General features: G+C 35.4%; 2 protein-coding genes across 8 annotated transcripts; both read right to left on the bottom strand.

The window, feature by feature from the left end:
- Positions 1-1,631: 1,631 nt before the first annotated feature.
- On the bottom strand, positions 1,632-4,313 carry LOC109186529 (glucan endo-1,3-beta-glucosidase 6-like). Of its 7 annotated transcripts, XM_019336544.1 has the most exons (5): positions 4,162-4,196; positions 3,998-4,068; positions 3,904-3,960; positions 3,136-3,559; positions 1,632-3,061 (listed from the first exon to the last, which is right to left on the bottom strand). In XM_019336544.1, exons 1-5 carry the CDS (start codon positions 4,179-4,181, stop codon positions 1,918-1,920), a joined length of 1,716 nt encoding a protein of 571 aa, XP_019192089.1. In that variant the 5' UTR covers positions 4,182-4,196; the 3' UTR covers positions 1,632-1,917. The 7 variants fall into 7 exon arrangements, with proteins under 7 accessions (XP_019192089.1, XP_019192096.1, XP_019192093.1 ...); XM_019336551.1 differs by lacking the exon at positions 4,162-4,196 and having other exon boundaries at positions 3,997-4,022; XM_019336548.1 differs by lacking the exons at positions 3,904-3,960; positions 3,998-4,068; positions 4,162-4,196 and adding an exon at positions 4,218-4,313.
- Positions 4,314-5,797: 1,484 nt separating this feature from the next.
- LOC109186528 (homeobox-DDT domain protein RLT3) lies at positions 5,798-15,485 on the bottom strand. The gene is made up of 16 exons (XM_019336543.1): positions 15,042-15,485; positions 14,367-14,425; positions 13,934-14,236; positions 13,445-13,501; positions 13,123-13,336; positions 12,811-12,911; positions 12,530-12,616; positions 12,274-12,405; positions 11,346-11,486; positions 10,679-10,801; positions 10,071-10,502; positions 9,494-9,895; positions 8,781-9,395; positions 7,262-7,366; positions 6,873-7,095; positions 5,798-6,378 (listed from the first exon to the last, which is right to left on the bottom strand). Exons 1-16 carry the CDS (start codon positions 15,331-15,333, stop codon positions 6,356-6,358), a joined length of 3,309 nt encoding a protein of 1,102 aa, XP_019192088.1. The 5' UTR covers positions 15,334-15,485; the 3' UTR covers positions 5,798-6,355.
- Between the last annotated feature and the right edge of the window lie 2,265 nt (positions 15,486-17,750).

Raw genomic sequence — 17,750 nt, 5'->3', positions numbered from 1 at the left:
TGTTTCTCATTTTCTAAAACAAATATTATTCTCTGACATTTTTTCTTCATAGCTTCAGTCTATGTTACATCTTTATAGTTTATATAAGTTACCATGTAAATATGTGATTCCCTCAACTTAAGGATGTGTTATTGATGAAAACCTATTATTGCAATAGCAGATTCTATACATATAAAGGTGAGAAAAATTATTGATTTCAATTGGTAATTATTTCCCAAACCAAAATGCACACTCATAAGTTGCAGGAATCTCTGGAACACTGGAAGCCATGAAAAAGAAATGCTTTAATTGTCAAGGAATGAGAAGCAGCAAAGAAGGCTATTGAGGAAGCACCTCCACTTATCAAGTAAGTTCCAGTTTATATTGAAGATGCTAAAAAAATAGAATCTTTGTTGGAACAAGTTAACAGCTTAAAGGTATACAAACTGGCATGTTGAACCTTTTAATGCATCATTTGGCCATCTTGACTGCTAGTCTTATACAGTTCAATTTTTCCATTAAATAGGTATCCTGGTTAATTTTGCATCTATTAATTATCAGGCTTCTTTAGAGCAAGAAAAGCAGGAATATGAAGACTTGCAAAGGAAATTAAATATGCTTTGGCACAAGATTCTGCAGAAGAAAGCCATGAGAAGTTGGGAAAAACCAGAAAAGAAAGTTCATCAACTCCAGGACTCAATGCACAGGTACTCCAAACCTATCAGTATCTTCCATCTTATATAATCACTCTTGCTGTGTGGTCTATATGTTTCGCATTTTCTGCACATTTTTCTCCACAAATATCTGTATTTAGGAGTATCCTAGGAAGAATGTTTGGCTATCTTCATATGAGTTGCCCCCTTGAAGGATTTCAAACTGTGTATTAAAGATGCGGTGAGGAGTTTGTTATCAAATACCTTCTAAATTCTAACAAGGAAGAATTGGAACATGTGAATGTTATTCTCTATTCAGTAAAATTATGTGCTAATCCATCATCCATTTAGTAATAAAGGAAAAATGACAGCATGCAGGTTCAGCTTGGGATGAGCTGAAGCATATAAGACAAGCCATTGCTTTTCTAGTAAAGCCTACTTGGTTAATCTTCATTTTTTTTTTGAGTGACGAGGATAACCCACAACCACTATCCGAGAGTGTGCATTGAGTAAACTCTAGCCGGCAAAGGACCACAAGGAGGTAAACCAGCTTAGGTTACCCATAGCTAACCGGTTCAAACTAAAAAGGCCAAAAAGCTGCTCAGTGTCCCACTAAGGGAAAAACTTGTAAATTTTGTGGTTTCTAAGTCAACAGTCTGACGACCAACTTGATTGGAGTTGCCCCAATATAGTGCAAACCCCAAAAGGGCAGGAGTCAAAAGTCGCTTTCCCCACCCTCAACCCCCTCTTTGGGAGGCATAGCCAGTGGCTATTTTGCAGTTTTCTAGTTATAAATAAGATGTATCAAAAATCTTGGAGACGTAGTTATGTTAGATAAAGCTATAACCAAACAGGTTCTGTCTGTAAAGATCTTAGGTATATGTAATTAGCTTGCTGCATCTCACTTATTTGTGTGGAAATGAAGTGCCAATGATAAAGGGAAAAGATCATGAATCATACAAAGGCTGCTAAGGAAATGGTTTTTCCACAGGCCTATACTAGCGGTAAAAGATCATAATTAATCATCAAGCAAAAACTGCTGAAAAATGGTTACTAAACTGTCAGGATCTGTACAAACAATTGGTGGATGCATAATCCCATAAAATGGAAAACCTCGATAGACCTTAAAACTTGACAGAGATACATTGCCCCACGGCCCCCACAACAACCTTCTTAGCGGTTCAAACAATCACAAAACAGACAATGCTACTGTCACAATCATCTTCCAGTAACGCAGCAAAAAAAATTAAATTAAATTAAAACATGAAGATGAGACATGGCTGTTCTAGAGACTAATCGCGGGAAGTGAATGTAACTCGAGAATTGTCCACAGGGAGAGAATGAAACCTGAAACTAAATGCAGTGTCCGAGGATGTCCTAAAATCCGGTCAGCGCTTCCGTAGTATGGTTGGATCATGATCCCAAACCTGCAACTCTGAGTCGATGGATCCGACCTTACTACTGCTCCAAGGCCCGAGAATTTGCAGGCTTCATCCTTCTGGTCGTGAATTTGGTAATAGCTGTTGAAGGCATACGAAATATTTCCCTGGGCGTTCAAATTCCCGCAAGATGTCCCGTACCCGAGGCTAGTGCAGTCAGCTAGCGAACACGCAAAACTCACACTCGGAGCAATCTGAGGGTCATCGAGCCTTGCATTTGGATCGAGCACACACCATTTCCTCTCCAGATACTGCACGCCTCTCGCTGGAATCAGAGATCCCGAATTCGTCGTGCCAAGATTGAGAGAGTACTTGGGTCGACCGTCGTAGTAAAATATCCCCCAATGGCGTTCAAAGTTTCCGGGAGCAATGCTCTTGGCATCCTCATCGAGCAAACTAAACAGATAGGCGTTGATTTGGTCAGGCCTCATTGGAGTGCCTTTTCCGCCCGATATGTGAGCCATGAACCCTTGATTGAACTTCTGTGCATACTGTAAGTTGGCATTTCTGTCCCCGTCAGTTGGCCAACCGATTTCCCCGACTATAATAGGCAAGCCCCCAAACCCGTTCTTCCTTAAAGCCCACACCAGAGTATCATGGTTAGCATCAAACATGTTGGAATAGATTGCGCCACCATCATTCAATGGGGTTGCATTCCCATCAAAAAACGCATAATCAACGGGGAATCCGGGATCAATGTAAAGGCTTATGAAAGGATAGATGTTAACTGTAAACGGGCAACCATTATCGCTCAAGAATTTGACAATTTGAAGCACAAAGTCATGAATGTTAGCTTTAAAATCTCCACCCGATGGTAAGCCACTAGAGGAGTCATAGACATCAGCATTCAGGGGGACCGTAACCTTCACTTTACTGCCAAGCCCAGCTTTTACAAGCGCAGATTGAACACTCTGAAGAGCGGGGTAAGTAGTTCGAAGATAAGTCCCATTGTACGTTTCCAAGAAAGGTTCATTTCCAACCGCAACATACCTGAAAGCCACAAAATCAGTCATCATTAACTCAAAGAAACGTGTAATCGGTTAAAAGCTAATGGCTTTAAGCACCTGATGTTAACATTGTGGTTTTTGATATGATCTGTGACGTTTTCAGAAACCCATTTCTCAGCCGCCTTTGAGCTAGCCATGGTGAGTAGCATATCATTGGGAATTCCAACCATGACCTCAATGCCAGAATTACTCAGGGCTCTCAAGGTGTCATAATCTGCATCGAAAAGCTTAACCTTTTGGAACCCATTTTCCCTGAGCATCCTCACCACAATCTCGGGTGGTAGGCGGTGAGTTGACTGTGTGCCCCAGTTAGCACCTATAATCCCACTCACAGGACAAATTATCGAGGCCGATAAGAACAACATTAACACCATCCCAGAAAACCCCATTTTGATTCTTGAATCATCCAACTGGTAGATCCCCACACTCAACCCAATCAAGAATCTCCAAAGTGCTAAAGACAGCCTTTTTACTGAATCCCCTACAGGAAAATTTGAGGCAAATTCAGAAAAATCTCATCTTTTTTGCACACATTAACATAGCAGACATGAAAGCTAAAATCTTGCTAGCCCAGAAAGCAGAGGGGCAGAGAGAGAGAGAGAAAAAAAAAAAAAAATTAAGCTTAACTAGAAAAGAAAAAAGGAGCAGAGAATGCCATCTTTATCATACAAGGAAAAATATATATATAAGCAAAATTAAAGAAACTGGAATCTTCTGCTCCAGAAACCAAATTGGGTCACCCAAAATAAATTAAACCCTGATAAAAAGCATCAACAGAACAGAACTACAACTTGGGCAAAATAAAATACTCTTATCAGAAAGTACAAAGAATGCAGAACAAGATTCCACACACAAGCTTGCAGCTTTCTCCTCCTAACCACACAAAAAAACAAAAAAAAAAAAAAAAAAAAAAAAAAAAAAAAAAAGGTAAAATAAAATCTGGGTATGATTGATACCACCAGAAATCGAACTAAAAGCCAGTCATTTTTTACCTCTGAAGGTTTGGAGGGTCAATGGAGGAACAGAAAAAGAGAAACCCAGAAAAAGTAAACTCAGAAAAGGTAAGCAAGACGATCAACTTACTGAAAAAGGGGATAATGCATACTATACTGATCGAAAAAGCCAGAAAGAGAAATAACCTTTTAGAGTGAGATAATGATATAAGAAAACTGAAAAGTTTAATTGTTTAAAATAACTGTCCTCTTCTGCTTATGACACTGTTCCTTCTCTGCTTCTGTTTTGTCTTCTTCAGAGCGCCCGCCCGTTACAGGCTGTCCGTAAGAACAAGATTGGTCGGTATTGTTGGCGTATGCATAATAATACTGCAATAAATTTATGGAGTCAGATATTGAATGTCTATTAAATATTGCAAACGTTACTTTGAATTCATTTATTAAATTTTATATTTTCTACTGTACATATATATTTAAAAAATCACATTATATACCATTCAACATTTTGTTTTAATAGTAAAAGCAGCCTATTGACATTTTTAATTTTAAGTGAATCAGATATTGACAATCTAGACTAATATACATCTTTGTGGTCTTTTGCCGATTAAAGTTACAAGGTGAGATTTACCCGATACACAATTTTGAATAATGACACGGAATTTCTCTCGACACTCAAAAGAGATAATCGGTAAACAATTACAATATCGGAAGTATGTTAACATCGAAGGACTATGTTAAAGAGTTTTGCAATAGACTTTTCTTAAATTAAATTATGCAAGTGTAATCTAGGCTGAGTTTGGATTAATCTAATGGGATACAATATAGTGTGTGCAAGTAACTAAATAAATCACACTATATTAATAGTGACTATTTAAGTGTGTTGGAATTAAGACTTGAGACAGGAGAGATTAAAGTTTTGCATTGAATGAATATATAGTTTCATTTGATGCAATTTAGTTCAGTAAAGCGTGAGAATTTATGGTATTAATTAGTTATTGTAAATTAACAAAATTACTCTTTAATCAAAGCTTAGGGCATCCTCAATAGTTATTTTTCTGCACAAATTTTAAGATACCAATAAAAGAGAATAAGGGATGAAAAAAAAAAAAAACAAGAAAATAATTTTCAAAAAAACAAAAAACAAAAAACAAAATTTAAGGGATTTATTCGAGTTTCGACTCTATTTAGACTTCAAAGACCACGTTCAAATATGGATCGGATTTTCAGTGTTTGCAAAAACGAACATACTACTATATCCATTGCTTAATTTGGAGGTCGTTGGTTCAATAGACAGACCCAATTTAATATAAGCATTTCAACCATCCACCAATTTCAAATATTATATCACAAAGCAAACACAACATCCTTTTATCTCACTCTTAAGTGCATGATTAATGTTTGCAATTTATCTCTCGTGTATCCTTAGATAATAGTTGAAGCTTACCCTTATCATTATATATATATATATATATATATATATATATATATATATATATATATATATATATATATATATATATAAAGGAGTATGATAAATGTTAAATTTTTAATTACACTTTAAACACTATACCTCATATTAGAGATTTTGTTGTATCTGTCACCATAAACTAATACTCTTTAACAGAAAACAAAGAGTAGGTCTTACGTAAAGCTGTCTTATATGAAATACTCTTAAATCAAACTTATTAAACCTTAAGAAGCTAAATGTGCTACTTCCTGCTTGTACCCAAAAAATGAAGTTGTATATACACAGTAGCCTAGGGCAGTGAACTAAAAAATGGGATTTGGGATATAAAGAACCAAGAGACTTTTATTCTTTCTTACATGAGACACAAGTGTAGAATTTTCTCTACATGGAGTAAGGTGATATTGCAAGTGAAAAGCTATTCAGTTGTGAATACTAATAAAACCAACATTACAGCAAAATTTTGTGGGGTCTAAGATGGAGTGAGGAACCTCGGTTGCTCTCTCTCTCTCTCTATATATATATATATATTCTGTACATCAAAACAATCTTGCTGGCGTCCTGGTAAAAGTGAGCCCAAAAAATGGATTAGTACTACGCAAGCACGCGTAACTTCAGCCTTGATCATTGCCCTGATGTCTGAACTACACACCATGTTTTGTTTATCTTCCAGAAAACTCAAAGCCGTAGCGTGCATTATTTGCACCTTACAGGCTACAGCATCAACCATCGTCATGCTAGGATAACCATGGACGCTGGACACATCTTTATTTGAAACATCTCAAATGTGGAGAAGAAATTCCAAGGCATTTAAGATCACTGTAGATAATACCGTGTGCTTGTGGACCAGAAAGGGCATCTATACCTCTATAGCATGCTTACCTGAAACACCAGGGGAAATCAAGGTAATAAGAGTTAGTCACCCAGAACTGTTCACCATTGCCTGAGATTGTCAGAATTTTGAAGGACACGTTGATGAGTGATGATTTTGAAACCAAAACACTGTTTTTTAATTTATGAAACATTGATGACCATATTTATTTTTTCGAGTAATGAGGGAAACTCGCAGTCACTACCCGAGGTGTGCGCTCAGTAAACTTCACCTCGTGACCATAACCGGCAAAGGACCACAAAAGGAGGTAAACCAGCCTAGGTTGCCCATAGTTGGCCGGCACAAACCAAGAAGGCCAATAGGCTGCTTTAGCATGGATTTGAACTTGTAACATTGTGGTTACCAAGTCAACCAACTTGACTGGGGTTACCCTTTGAAGGCCATATTAATTATTTACTCATATTGTGTCTGTGGTCCCCGCGGAAAAAAGCATAGTGTTATGCATAAAGTAGAAGTACAATTTGAAAATGTGAAATCATTGCACCTTTTGAATTGGCATTTAGTTGCATTTTATTCTGAGAAGCAGCACTTGCCATATATGGTGCAACCAAGGTATCTAACTTTACCAACCAAAGAGCAACTGCAGACACAGTTTGTGGCATGGTTGGAAAACTTGTAAGAAATTCTTCCAGAACACAATTTGATCCATCATGAATAATTTGATAGACCCAGTCCTCATTGATAGCACTGACAAAATCAGCAAGAACCTGAAATATATATATACAATGAGTCATAAACCACTGGTTGAATGATCAATGCACAGATGGCAGAAAGTCTCTGAGATACAAATATCATGAATCAATGTACAGATCCTCTCTTGGGATAAAACAACAAAAACACATGGAGATATTGTTGGATTATAGTGTTTATTACCTGTAAAACTTCGGCCAAAGTTGAGGCTCGGCGTAGTCTTTTGGCCCAAAGGTTATGAATAGACTTAATCCAAGAGCCCACTAAGGCATCTTGAGGCATAACTGACTGCAAAAATATAATGAACAAAGTTAGCCTAAAAGCTTAAAGAAAGAAAGTTTTGGGAATTATACATGTCACAGAATTATATACTTTCTTTTTTAACAAGCTTCATCCTGTAAATCCAACTATGTCTGCAAAGACCTATTTTCTAAGACTTTTTGGGGAAAATTAAAAGAGAAGGACTCCATTCCTTGGGTAAGAAGTTTGACCATTCTCATAATTAACAACTAATAACATCTTATTTGAAGATACACCATTTTCCTAAACGGAGTTGACATCATTAGGGCATTGAACACAATTATTTCCAATCATCTTGCACTCTAACTGTGCTGAAAAATCATTGTGTTTTCCTATTCAAAAGTACAAATATGTTGATACGCACCCAAAATAAGAGATAGTTTACTCAGAAAAAGGAATGAAGAAAATCAGGCAAATCAGAATACACAAGGAAAGGCTTAACTCAAGGGATTTGACAAGAATAAATCAAAGGCACAATACCATCAACAATCATCTCCTTTTCTATAATTATTTATTTCCTGGCACTATAAATTAGAACCTCTAGATGAGAGAAAATCATCCAATCTTTATCCTTAAGTCTTTAAGCTTTAGTAGCTAAGCAAGAGCCTAAAACTCTTGCTAGGGGGAAAGTCTTGTGACTTCCTGTTTCTTTATTTCAGTTTCTAGTCAATAAAACTGGAAGCACTTGCCCCCAGCAAGAGTTTTAGGCTCTTGCCTAGCTACTAAAGCTTAAAGACTAAGGATAAAGATCGGATGATTTTCTCTCATAGTCTCATCTAGAGGTTCTAATTTATAGTGCCAGGAAATAAATAATTATAGAAAAGGAGATGATTGTTGATGTGATTGTGCCTTTGATTTATTCTTGTCAAATCCCTTGAGTTAAGCCTTTCCTTGTGTATTCTGATTTGCCTGATTTTCTTCATTCCTTTTTCTGAGTAAACTATCTCTTATTTTGGGTGTGTATCATATGTATTATATTCCATTTGTCAATTCCTTGTCCTACTTGGTAACATAGAGCGAAGGACTACTGTGTCATCAAATATTAAACATTAAAAAACACAGATGATGCAAAGCCATCACAATCATGTGCATCCATATCTTGTGAAAAGAAATGAGAAAAGTGTGGGAAAAGAACATGTTTATACTGCAGCTGTCTTCTAAAAGCTTGTTTGGCCCAACTTAAGCTTATTGAAAAGTGGTTTTTCTAGAAAAGTTTCTTGAAAATCCTGAGCTTGAAAACAGATGTTTAGTGCCTCTTATCTAGCATTAAAAGCCTTTTAAAAGGAAGAAAAAAATCTTTGGGCAAGCTTTATACTTTTTGGAGTAGATGAACCTCAAAAAGAGCTTGGCAGAACTAGGACTAGCATATTAGTAAGCGAAAGATTGAGCTAGATGAACACACCTCAATTGCATAGATTGCAGCTTTAAGTGATTGCAATTGCGAGGACAGGATTTTATGCCTTGGGGACTTATTAGTATCTATATTCAGTCCACAAGTTGCAGAATGAATAGCATATCTCTCCTCAATATCAAAGTCGAGCTCAAATGTAGTGTGACAAATTCTGCAGTGCTTCTCATCCCTCCAGTAGAGATCATGACACCATTCACATCTTGCAAGTGATTCAAGATATGGCCTTTTTCCACGTCTCACAGCATTAAGATTGGAATAGAATGACTTCCATATCCATGTGTCAAAAGCTTTGGCAAGGCCAGATTTGTCTCTCTGTGGCTCTACCTTCTTCCCTACATGGACTACAGAATTAATAGAAGAGGGAAGTCCATTTTGCACTTCAGCAAGACTCGCATTGTCGACATCTGAAACTGCTGAAGATGAACTCTCTTCCCTGGAAATACTCATTTCACATTGATGAGATGGGACTAATTGTCCCACTCTCTCATCATTAATCGTGGTCAACATTGCCTGAGAAAGTACTGTTTCTCGCTTCTCCAAAGATGCTATAAGGCGAGCTTCCCGTGCTCCTCTGTGGTCTAAAACTGACAACAAAGTGCCCAATGCCTGCACAGCCAGATTAAGAATGCAGTGAAAACAGTTCATAAAATCATGCTTTTAGGAAAGCAACTTGGAAACAAAGATATCAAAAGTGGGGTAGGTACCTCTTCTGTATCAATCACCTCCCAATGACCATCTTCAGATGATTCAAAATAAATTCTTCTGTGACCAGGATCAAAGTCGTCACAAGGGCCCAAGAACATCCAGTATCGGTTGTACCTGCGATCAGAACCCAAGAAGATAGACTGCATAGGGTGCAAATCATCCCCATTATCCATTTTTGGTGCATTAGACATGCTAAAGGAATTATCTTTCTTATATTTACTTGACATGAGGACTAAAGAATCAACAGGGTGAAGTGCTGATGTCATGCTCATGTCCTTGGCACTAAGCCAACTGCAGTAGCCTCCTATTTGTCTCTGTTTTGCTGTAGATCTCTTTATTTTTGCCCCTGAACCATGATTAATTGTTACAGGAGCAAAACCAGCATCACTTGTTACAGGATCCTGAAAAGAAATGGTGAATAATTAATACATGTTGAACAAGAAACCATCTGAAATACAAAGCACTGCAATATTGGTGCAGAACTCAGCTTATCCTAAAGATCAGTCGTAAATATAAATCAACTCCACGGAATAAAAAATGAAGTAAATATTTGATATTTCTACACTTAAAGGTTACCTCAATTTTGAATCTAGATGCAGCAGTAAGAAGGTCAACCAATGCACTCAAGACATTCAGTTTCTCTTCAATGCTCAGAGTTGAATATTCTCCTTCCATCAATCCTACCAGCCATGGTTCTCCTGGGTTGCTTTCATCAATTTCAGTGCATACTGTCAATATCTTATTTACATGCTGATTCTTTCTTCTGGATTTAGCTGGAGCTGAGTCTAGGCACTCAATGTCAGAATCATCATTACTGCAGTATCCAATGCTGACATCAGAGTCATCATCTTCCAATTGGTAAATTTCAGTTCCCTGGGCAGCAGGATTAAGGCGTAGACGATATCCTGAAGATGAAATCTTCTCAAACAAGGTAATGTCACTTGAAAGAGTTGAGCTTATCAAATCTTCTAATTCATTGGTAGTTTCCACAAGATTCAACTCAACAATCTTCAAAAAAAAAAAAAAAAAAAAAAAAAAAAAAAAGATTTACACCCAAGTCAGTAAAATACATTAACGCTCAAGTTAATAAATGTTTAATAGATTATATTGTGGAAATTATATAGATAAAAATGCATGTTCTTCCTCCATTCAGAACAAATAAATTATATATGAACTCAACTTACAGATTGCAATTTTGACAGCTCTGGAACTTTCATTCCTTTACTTCCTTGCACTAGCAAAATGCTGAATAATTCACCCTTCAGTGTACCAGGAGCTAAGCCATACTTGGCCATAAAAGTGGCTTCCTATGAAACAAGCCCAAACATGAAAGCATGAGTTCAAGAAAACCAATTAGTTATACCTTAAAACTATTAGTCAACAAATAAAATAATTCTCAGATGTTAATTATTGCGACTTTAAGATGATCCACATTTTGTTTGAAGATGCAATATGACTCAAAGGCACAAGTGATGACCTTGGGACTTAAAGAACAAACTATTTATTAAAGGCAAATTCTCCTATGAGACTATCTCTTAATACTCCATATTACATTTTGATTTAAAAGTATTATATTTTTCATCAAAAGTATCACATTTTTCGTCATAAGTATTACACTTTCTCTCACAAGTAACAATTAAACAATATATCCATGATTAGTATTACATTTTTCCTCAAAAGTATTACACATTTCCTTATAAGTAACAAACAATTTATTCCTAATTAGTATTACATTTTCCAGCATAAGTATTACATTTTCATCGTGACCAGACCCGTCTTAGATAAGGATCCGTGAGACGATCTCATAGAAGGCTCACTCTTTATTAAAAATAGAATAGAAAACTCTACTACCTTGTTGAGAGCTTCCTTAGGAATTACACCACATTGGGACCCAAAACCAGCTGCAGCCAACACTTGCCTCAAGATTTCTATCCATGTGAGGGCATTCAGCGAATCCAGCCAAACTTTTAGAATATATGTCTTATGTTCAACCTGTCAAATTGTGACATTTTTACTCTTTCAGAAAAGGGTTGTTAAATAGAGTAGATGAATTTCAATTTAGAGACAGAAGGAAATGCCATGAGCAAATGAGCCCATGAAAGCACATTAACTTCAAAGAGTCTCAATTTTAGAACTAAGTAAGAATGTTCAACATTATATTCTTGTACGAGTCAATTTTAATTAAGACAGCAAGCATATTCAACACTCTTCCTGCCAATAATACAAAATATTAACAATAAGCAGATGTACATATATATATATATATATATATATATATATATATATATATATATGCAATTAATTCCATCCCTTTCAAAGCCTTCCAATATTACTCCTTTGTCCGTAATATGTCTCATGAGTTTTGCAGACAACACATGCAAAGTCCACTCAAACTAAAAAGAAGTAAACACCACAGAGACAATAAAGCTAATGAAAGCAAAAAATGTACGGAGTAATTAAGAAGAATTTGATATTAAATTGCCAACACTGGTCCATGGTGCTTAGTTTAACATTTCTTTTTATAAATTTCTTTTTTATAAATGCAACATTTCCCATGCAGTACATACAACGATCTTTCAAATAGCACCAGCAACAACATTACGACATACTCTGTATATCTGATAATGGTCAGATGTCCAGAGGACATGTAACAGAGTCTTCAAAATGATATACATGAAGTAGTGTAGGAAACTAGGAATACACAACAGTGGAAACCATATTCAGAAACAAATTGGACTACCACAAGCTGTCTACATGTTCAGTAGAAACTAGAACTTACTGATTGAACTAAATCCAGAAAATGAATGTTTTTGCTTGAATGACAAGGTAAGTCGCTAGCAAGTTGCATTTCAACATCTGACAACAGAAGCCTGAGAAGGGCCACATGAACTTGACCAAGCAGCAAAGAATCCTGAATACCAAAGGTAGAGACAGATAACAAAGAATGACAACTGATGATCATCATCAAAGCAAACAACAAGCTTAGATAGTTAGATGCTCGATGGAAGAGAAGAACATGTCCAAATGCAACTTACTTTATCATGAAATGCACAAGCAAACTCATCAAGGGTAAATGAAGATATATCCATTATTACGGCGCAAGTGCAAAGGAAATGAAAGATCTGCACATAGAAATAAAATCATCCCAATTAACAAAGCTTCACACTAAACTTCCCCAAGGAAACTTCTGAATAATAAAAATAAAATATAAAATTGTTGGGGACAGGGGAATGCACCAAATGTCAACACAATTTGCATTATATCTTTCCATCCACAGAAATGAATTAGCTTCAGAAGAATTGTGCCTTCCATATACCTTGAAAATTTTCTTGGCAAGCTCTGGAGAAGAATCCCATGGATGCATGTATAGGGGGAGTTTCATTGTGACAGTATCCGGAGGAAACTTCGCAAGCAAATCTAGAGCATTAGCAACTATTGTAAGAAAAGGCATTCCATGTGACCATGTGTGTGTGTACAATAATTATTTGCATGAGCAAATTTTGCAGTTTTCCAGACAATTTGTCCCTTTCTTTATTCGCAAGTGGACCAACTAAAATAGTCCTCAGGAACAAAACAATTAAAAGAAATACTCAAGAGAATGGCATTAAAGAAGGAATATTGACCCCACCTTTGCAAAGAGAACACCCACGCAATCCATTACCAGTGAAGTGTGTACAGCAAGTTAATGGATTTGGTCCTGTTTGTAACTCTTGTAACTCCAACTCCTCATCATCCACTAGCAGTGCAAATTGACTGCTGTCTTCTTCACTCCCCTCCTCTAGAGCAAGTTCACATTTTTCTTTGCGAGGCTGTTTCCACTTTAAAGTTTTTTGAGTTTCCAACTGCAACAATAAAATACAAAGCCCATGCAAATCCAACAAAAGCACCTGATCAGACACTGACAATAAAACCTGTAACTATGCTGTAAGTAGGAAATACTCCATAAATACCTTTCTGCTTTTAAGTGCAGGCTTCCTTTTATCCTGTGATTTATTTGCCAACTTTTTCTGCTTGCATTAAAAAACTTACATTAAACATCCTTTTCAAGCAATCACAAGAAATAATTAAACTTTTCTGCCACAAAGATTATACACAAAAATGCAGACATGCATACTTTTGGTAATCAATATGGAGAAAGATGGTGAATCCATGTAGGATACCTCTAGTGAGTTCAGAAGTTTTATTAATACACCTTCAAAGCATTTTTTGTACTTGCAGAGTTTCATCTATAAAACTTTACTTACTATACCCCTAATTCCCAAGCCCAAAAAGAAACAATAACATATACGCATACATCTATATACATCTTTCCTTTAAAAAAAAAAAAAAAAAAAAAACATATACGCATACATCTATATAACGTACAAGGGGAGAAATAATGGACAAGAAGACTTGGGAAGGGGGGCATAGTCGCATAAAATGTCAATTAAATGACTAACCAAAATAGACTGCCTTTGTTGAAACTTCTTTTTCTCTTTAGCTCTCTCACCAAAATTAACACCAGCTGGAGAATGTGCAGAATCTGGATTTGTTGCCCGCCAAACTGTCATCAAACCCTTTCCAATACCATACCTTTTAACAAGAGCACTCCTTACAGTCATCATGCCTTTCCCTACACCATATTTATTTGCTGAATTACCCTTGTTGGTAATCAGACCTTTCCCAACACCATGATTATTTCCAGAGGAGGAAGGGTTGTCTTCGCCGCAAGCGTGGTCTTCAGAGAAGGCAGGTGTCAACATCTTGGAAGATTGGGAAAGAAGAAGAAACAAAAGTAATTAGTATATACAAAATTGATTGATAATCCATTACCAGTGATGCCAATTTCTCTTTCAAAGTAGTTCAAATTGATGTGTAATCTTAATTGAGTACCTTTCTCCGTTTATGAGCTCTTTGGTTTTCCCGGCAAGCACGATGAGGATTACGGGAATCTGACATTACAAGGGAAAAGTAGAAAATGAGGCATGAGACAACACACAAGCAAAGATGACAATTTATTATTTGATCAACAGTGGAATATTTAAGTGTCAATGGGTAAGGTAGAGATTAATCACGAGACATATCCAAGCCATCAGCAATTTAGCAAAGGTAATGGATGCATCATGGATATCATCCAATCCATCTCAAATTGGCTTTTTAAACATGCAGAACTGTAGACCTAATAAATGTTCCTTTTGTACATAAAATTTTATATAAACTTTTCCTCCAAACATAGAGGTCTTTCATCATATCTTCCTCTAATAGCTCAATTACCATTAGCAAATGTTTATTCATTAGAAATATCAAAATTAAAGCATTTGGAAAGTCGCCATCATTAAAAATATAACCTGCTTCAAATCCAGAGACTGAAAGTGAAAATTGAGGAGCAGATAAAAACCCTGCTAGATTTTTTTTAATTACTAAAAAACAGTTTTCAGAATTGTTCCTGTAATAAATGTAAAGTAATTACAGATATACCAATACTCCTGCTAAATTCCAGAATTAAGTCAAAACTGAAACCAACAATTTTCAGATAGGCTAAAATACATCGCATTCTATCAAGCCTACCTTTACCACAGTGAATAAATGCCTGTTCCGGGACAGAATCGAACTCTCCCCCGAGGGGCGGCCCATCTTTGCGGAAAATTTTGGAGAAAATGTGCTCCGGGGAGTAGAGAAGCTCCTGAAGCCGAAGCCGATAATCGTCACCATTCATGAATTGCTGTTGCGTGCTCTTCCTCTTCATGGTATTCCCATTTCTCCTGCAATTCACTCCCTTCCCAGCTCCACTCTGCTCGGCACTCCTCCTGCCAGAATCCTTCCGGCAATTCCGGTCCTGCTTCTTCTTCTTCGCCGCCATGGCTGGACTTTTCAGTTCAGTTTGGGCTTAATTGGCCATTACAGTTAGGGTGGTAAGGGTACAGTCTCAGAGAAGCTTTGAGCGATGGTCCACTGGACTACTGGAGAAGAGGGGTTTTAACAAAGTAGGGTTTTGGGGTTGGGGTTTTTGCTTTGGATATTTTGTTAACCAAAAAAAAAAAAAAAGTTTTTCATAATTTACGATTAAAAAATCTCCTCACTGTTTCGTTAGGGACCGACCGATCTAGCCTATTGCCGGGTTGGGGAAAAAATCCGGTTGGACCGGAAAAAACTGTTGTTTTTTTTTTGAAAGGTGTTTATTTTTTATGTAATTGTACTTTTAGTCTCTAAATTATAAGTTAAGTGTACATTTGTTCTCTAATTATCATGAGTTGCAATTTTGGCCAGTCACAAAAATAGCTATTTTGATCTTTAGTATTAAGAACCAAAAGTGAAACATTTATAAGTGACTATTTTAATCATTTGAATAAAAACAAATACGCACTTTTGTGATATATTAGGGATCATAATTCACATATATTCAAAAAAAAAAAATCATAATTCACAATTACAACTCATGATAATCATTTACTAAACTTACACTTAATTTATAGCTTAACGAAAAGTGTAATTATCCTATTAATTTTATTTCTATTTTTAAATTTAGCCCATGATGATTATAGGAAAACACATTTAGAACATGCTTAGATTGTGAATATATATATAAAATGGTTAAATATCCTCATAAACTTTACACGATAAGTTACTTAGGCTTATAAACTTTTAAAAGTTGCAATTAAAATTATTAACATGTTATTTTCGAGCACCGAAGTTCACAAAGTCAGATAGTGACATGTGATAACATGTCATTAGAGTTCTTGTGATGTTCAGACTACTAAATCGGATGACCGACAGTTGTCGATTTGCCTTTGAAGAAGGTGACCAACAGGTCACCCTCTTTAGGAGAAAGCGACATTCTTCCATAGATAAAGATTATTATTTTTGAGAATATATTTATTCCATGATTTAATTAGTTAATTAAGTTTTGTATTTTTTTTTATCATGGTCGTAGGCTATTTGCATTAACAACTCGTTTACTAAATATCCCATTTGGTTCAATAATATTGTTTTTAAAAATGGAGTTATTATCCTTGCTATGATAATAGCATTTCAATAAAGAGTGCGACGTTAAACATGTTCAATTTAATGATAAATACTTGTATTGTAATTGTCACTCTTTGTATATATACATACATGTGTGTGAATTAAAAAATTTCAATATTTTTTTATGCTGATAACTTAGGTTAGAAAAATGTAAAGGCTAATGATATTTTGATTATATCAACTATATTGATACAGATGACAAAAATTAATGATGTGTAGCAAGAATGCATCTTATTTTGTACTTTTATTTTTCTTGACAACGAGGCATGACAGTATGTTGTGGCTTTGCAACTAATTTATTGTGCAATCAATCTTTTATTTTAAAGGACTAACAATATTTTTTATGAAAAAAAAAAAATCAAATACGCCACTAAATTTATAATTTTGTGCAATAGAATCACTAAACTTAATCTATGTGCAATTGAAACATTTTTGTAAACAATGTAATTTTTTTTTTTTAGAGTATTATTGACTTTGTTACCGAACATGTACTCACAACCTCTCATATGGGAGAGCAACTTGGTACCACAACCACTAGACCACAAGGTCCTTTGCAACAGTTTAAATTTAATTTGTTTAATGGTTCTGTTGCACATATTTTAAGTTAAACGACTTATTTGGCTTGAATATATCCTTATAAAAAAACCATACATCTATAATATTAAACTAGTATTTGTCCCGTGCGATGCACGGAAAATATGTTATAAAAATATACCCTATATGAGGTTTATTTATATATAAAATTTTTGTTATTTAATAATTATTATGTGTGAATTCCTATGATAAAATTATGAACATAAATATATTTACAATTAAAATAATATTTAAGGTGGGTGATTACTACAAATCTTAAACTATATTAAAAATTTAGTACATAGTATTTAATATTACAAATTTTTAAGAACTTAGTAAACTACAATAGTAATTGAATTACAATTTTAGAGTCACCACGGATCACAATTTTTAGACTTTTGAGATTTCTAACTCTAGATATAGTAACATACAATTGACCTTTAAAGACCAAAATCACAATCTTAGTTCAAACATTGATTTTTTTCTTCCAAATACTATCGAATTAAGTGTGTAATCAATAAAAGATGAGAACTAAAAATTCGAGAATATAATCTTAATGTTACTAAGCCTACTTCACGTCAATTAAGTTGGAAAGTGTTGTTGGATAGTATCCGATGAATCCACGAATAACGCATCTTTGTCTCCGTAGTCCTCAATATGCACATCAACAATCTTAAATAT

This window comes from Ipomoea nil, unplaced genomic scaffold, assembly GCF_001879475.1.
Source record: "Ipomoea nil cultivar Tokyo-kokei standard unplaced genomic scaffold, Asagao_1.1 scaffold1407, whole genome shotgun sequence".
NCBI classification, from domain to species: domain Eukaryota; kingdom Viridiplantae; phylum Streptophyta; class Magnoliopsida; order Solanales; family Convolvulaceae; genus Ipomoea; species Ipomoea nil.
Note: the sequence above shows the minus strand (reverse complement) of the source record. Positions and strands in the feature narration are given on the sequence as shown.

Coding starts and splice junctions, on each gene's coding strand:
- LOC109186529 (XM_019336544.1), bottom strand. CDS start 4,181: ATGCATTATCCCCTTTTTCA. Junction 3,961..3,997: donor ATTTTATTTTACCTTTTTTT/TTTTTTTTTTTT, acceptor TTTGTTTTTTTG/TGTGGTTAGGAGGAGAAAGC. Junction 3,062..3,135: donor AACCACAATGTTAACATCAG/GTGCTTAAAGCC, acceptor TGTGGCTTTCAG/GTATGTTGCGGTTGGAAATG.
- LOC109186528 (XM_019336543.1), bottom strand. CDS start 15,333: ATGGCGGCGAAGAAGAAGAAGCAGGACCGGAATTGCCGGAAGGATTCT. Junction 12,617..12,810: donor TTGCCAAGAAAATTTTCAAG/GTATATGGAAGG, acceptor TTCTATGTGCAG/ATCTTTCATTTCCTTTGCAC. Junction 6,379..6,872: donor ACTAAATGCCAATTCAAAAG/GTGCAATGATTT, acceptor CTGGTGTTTCAG/GTAAGCATGCTATAGAGGTA.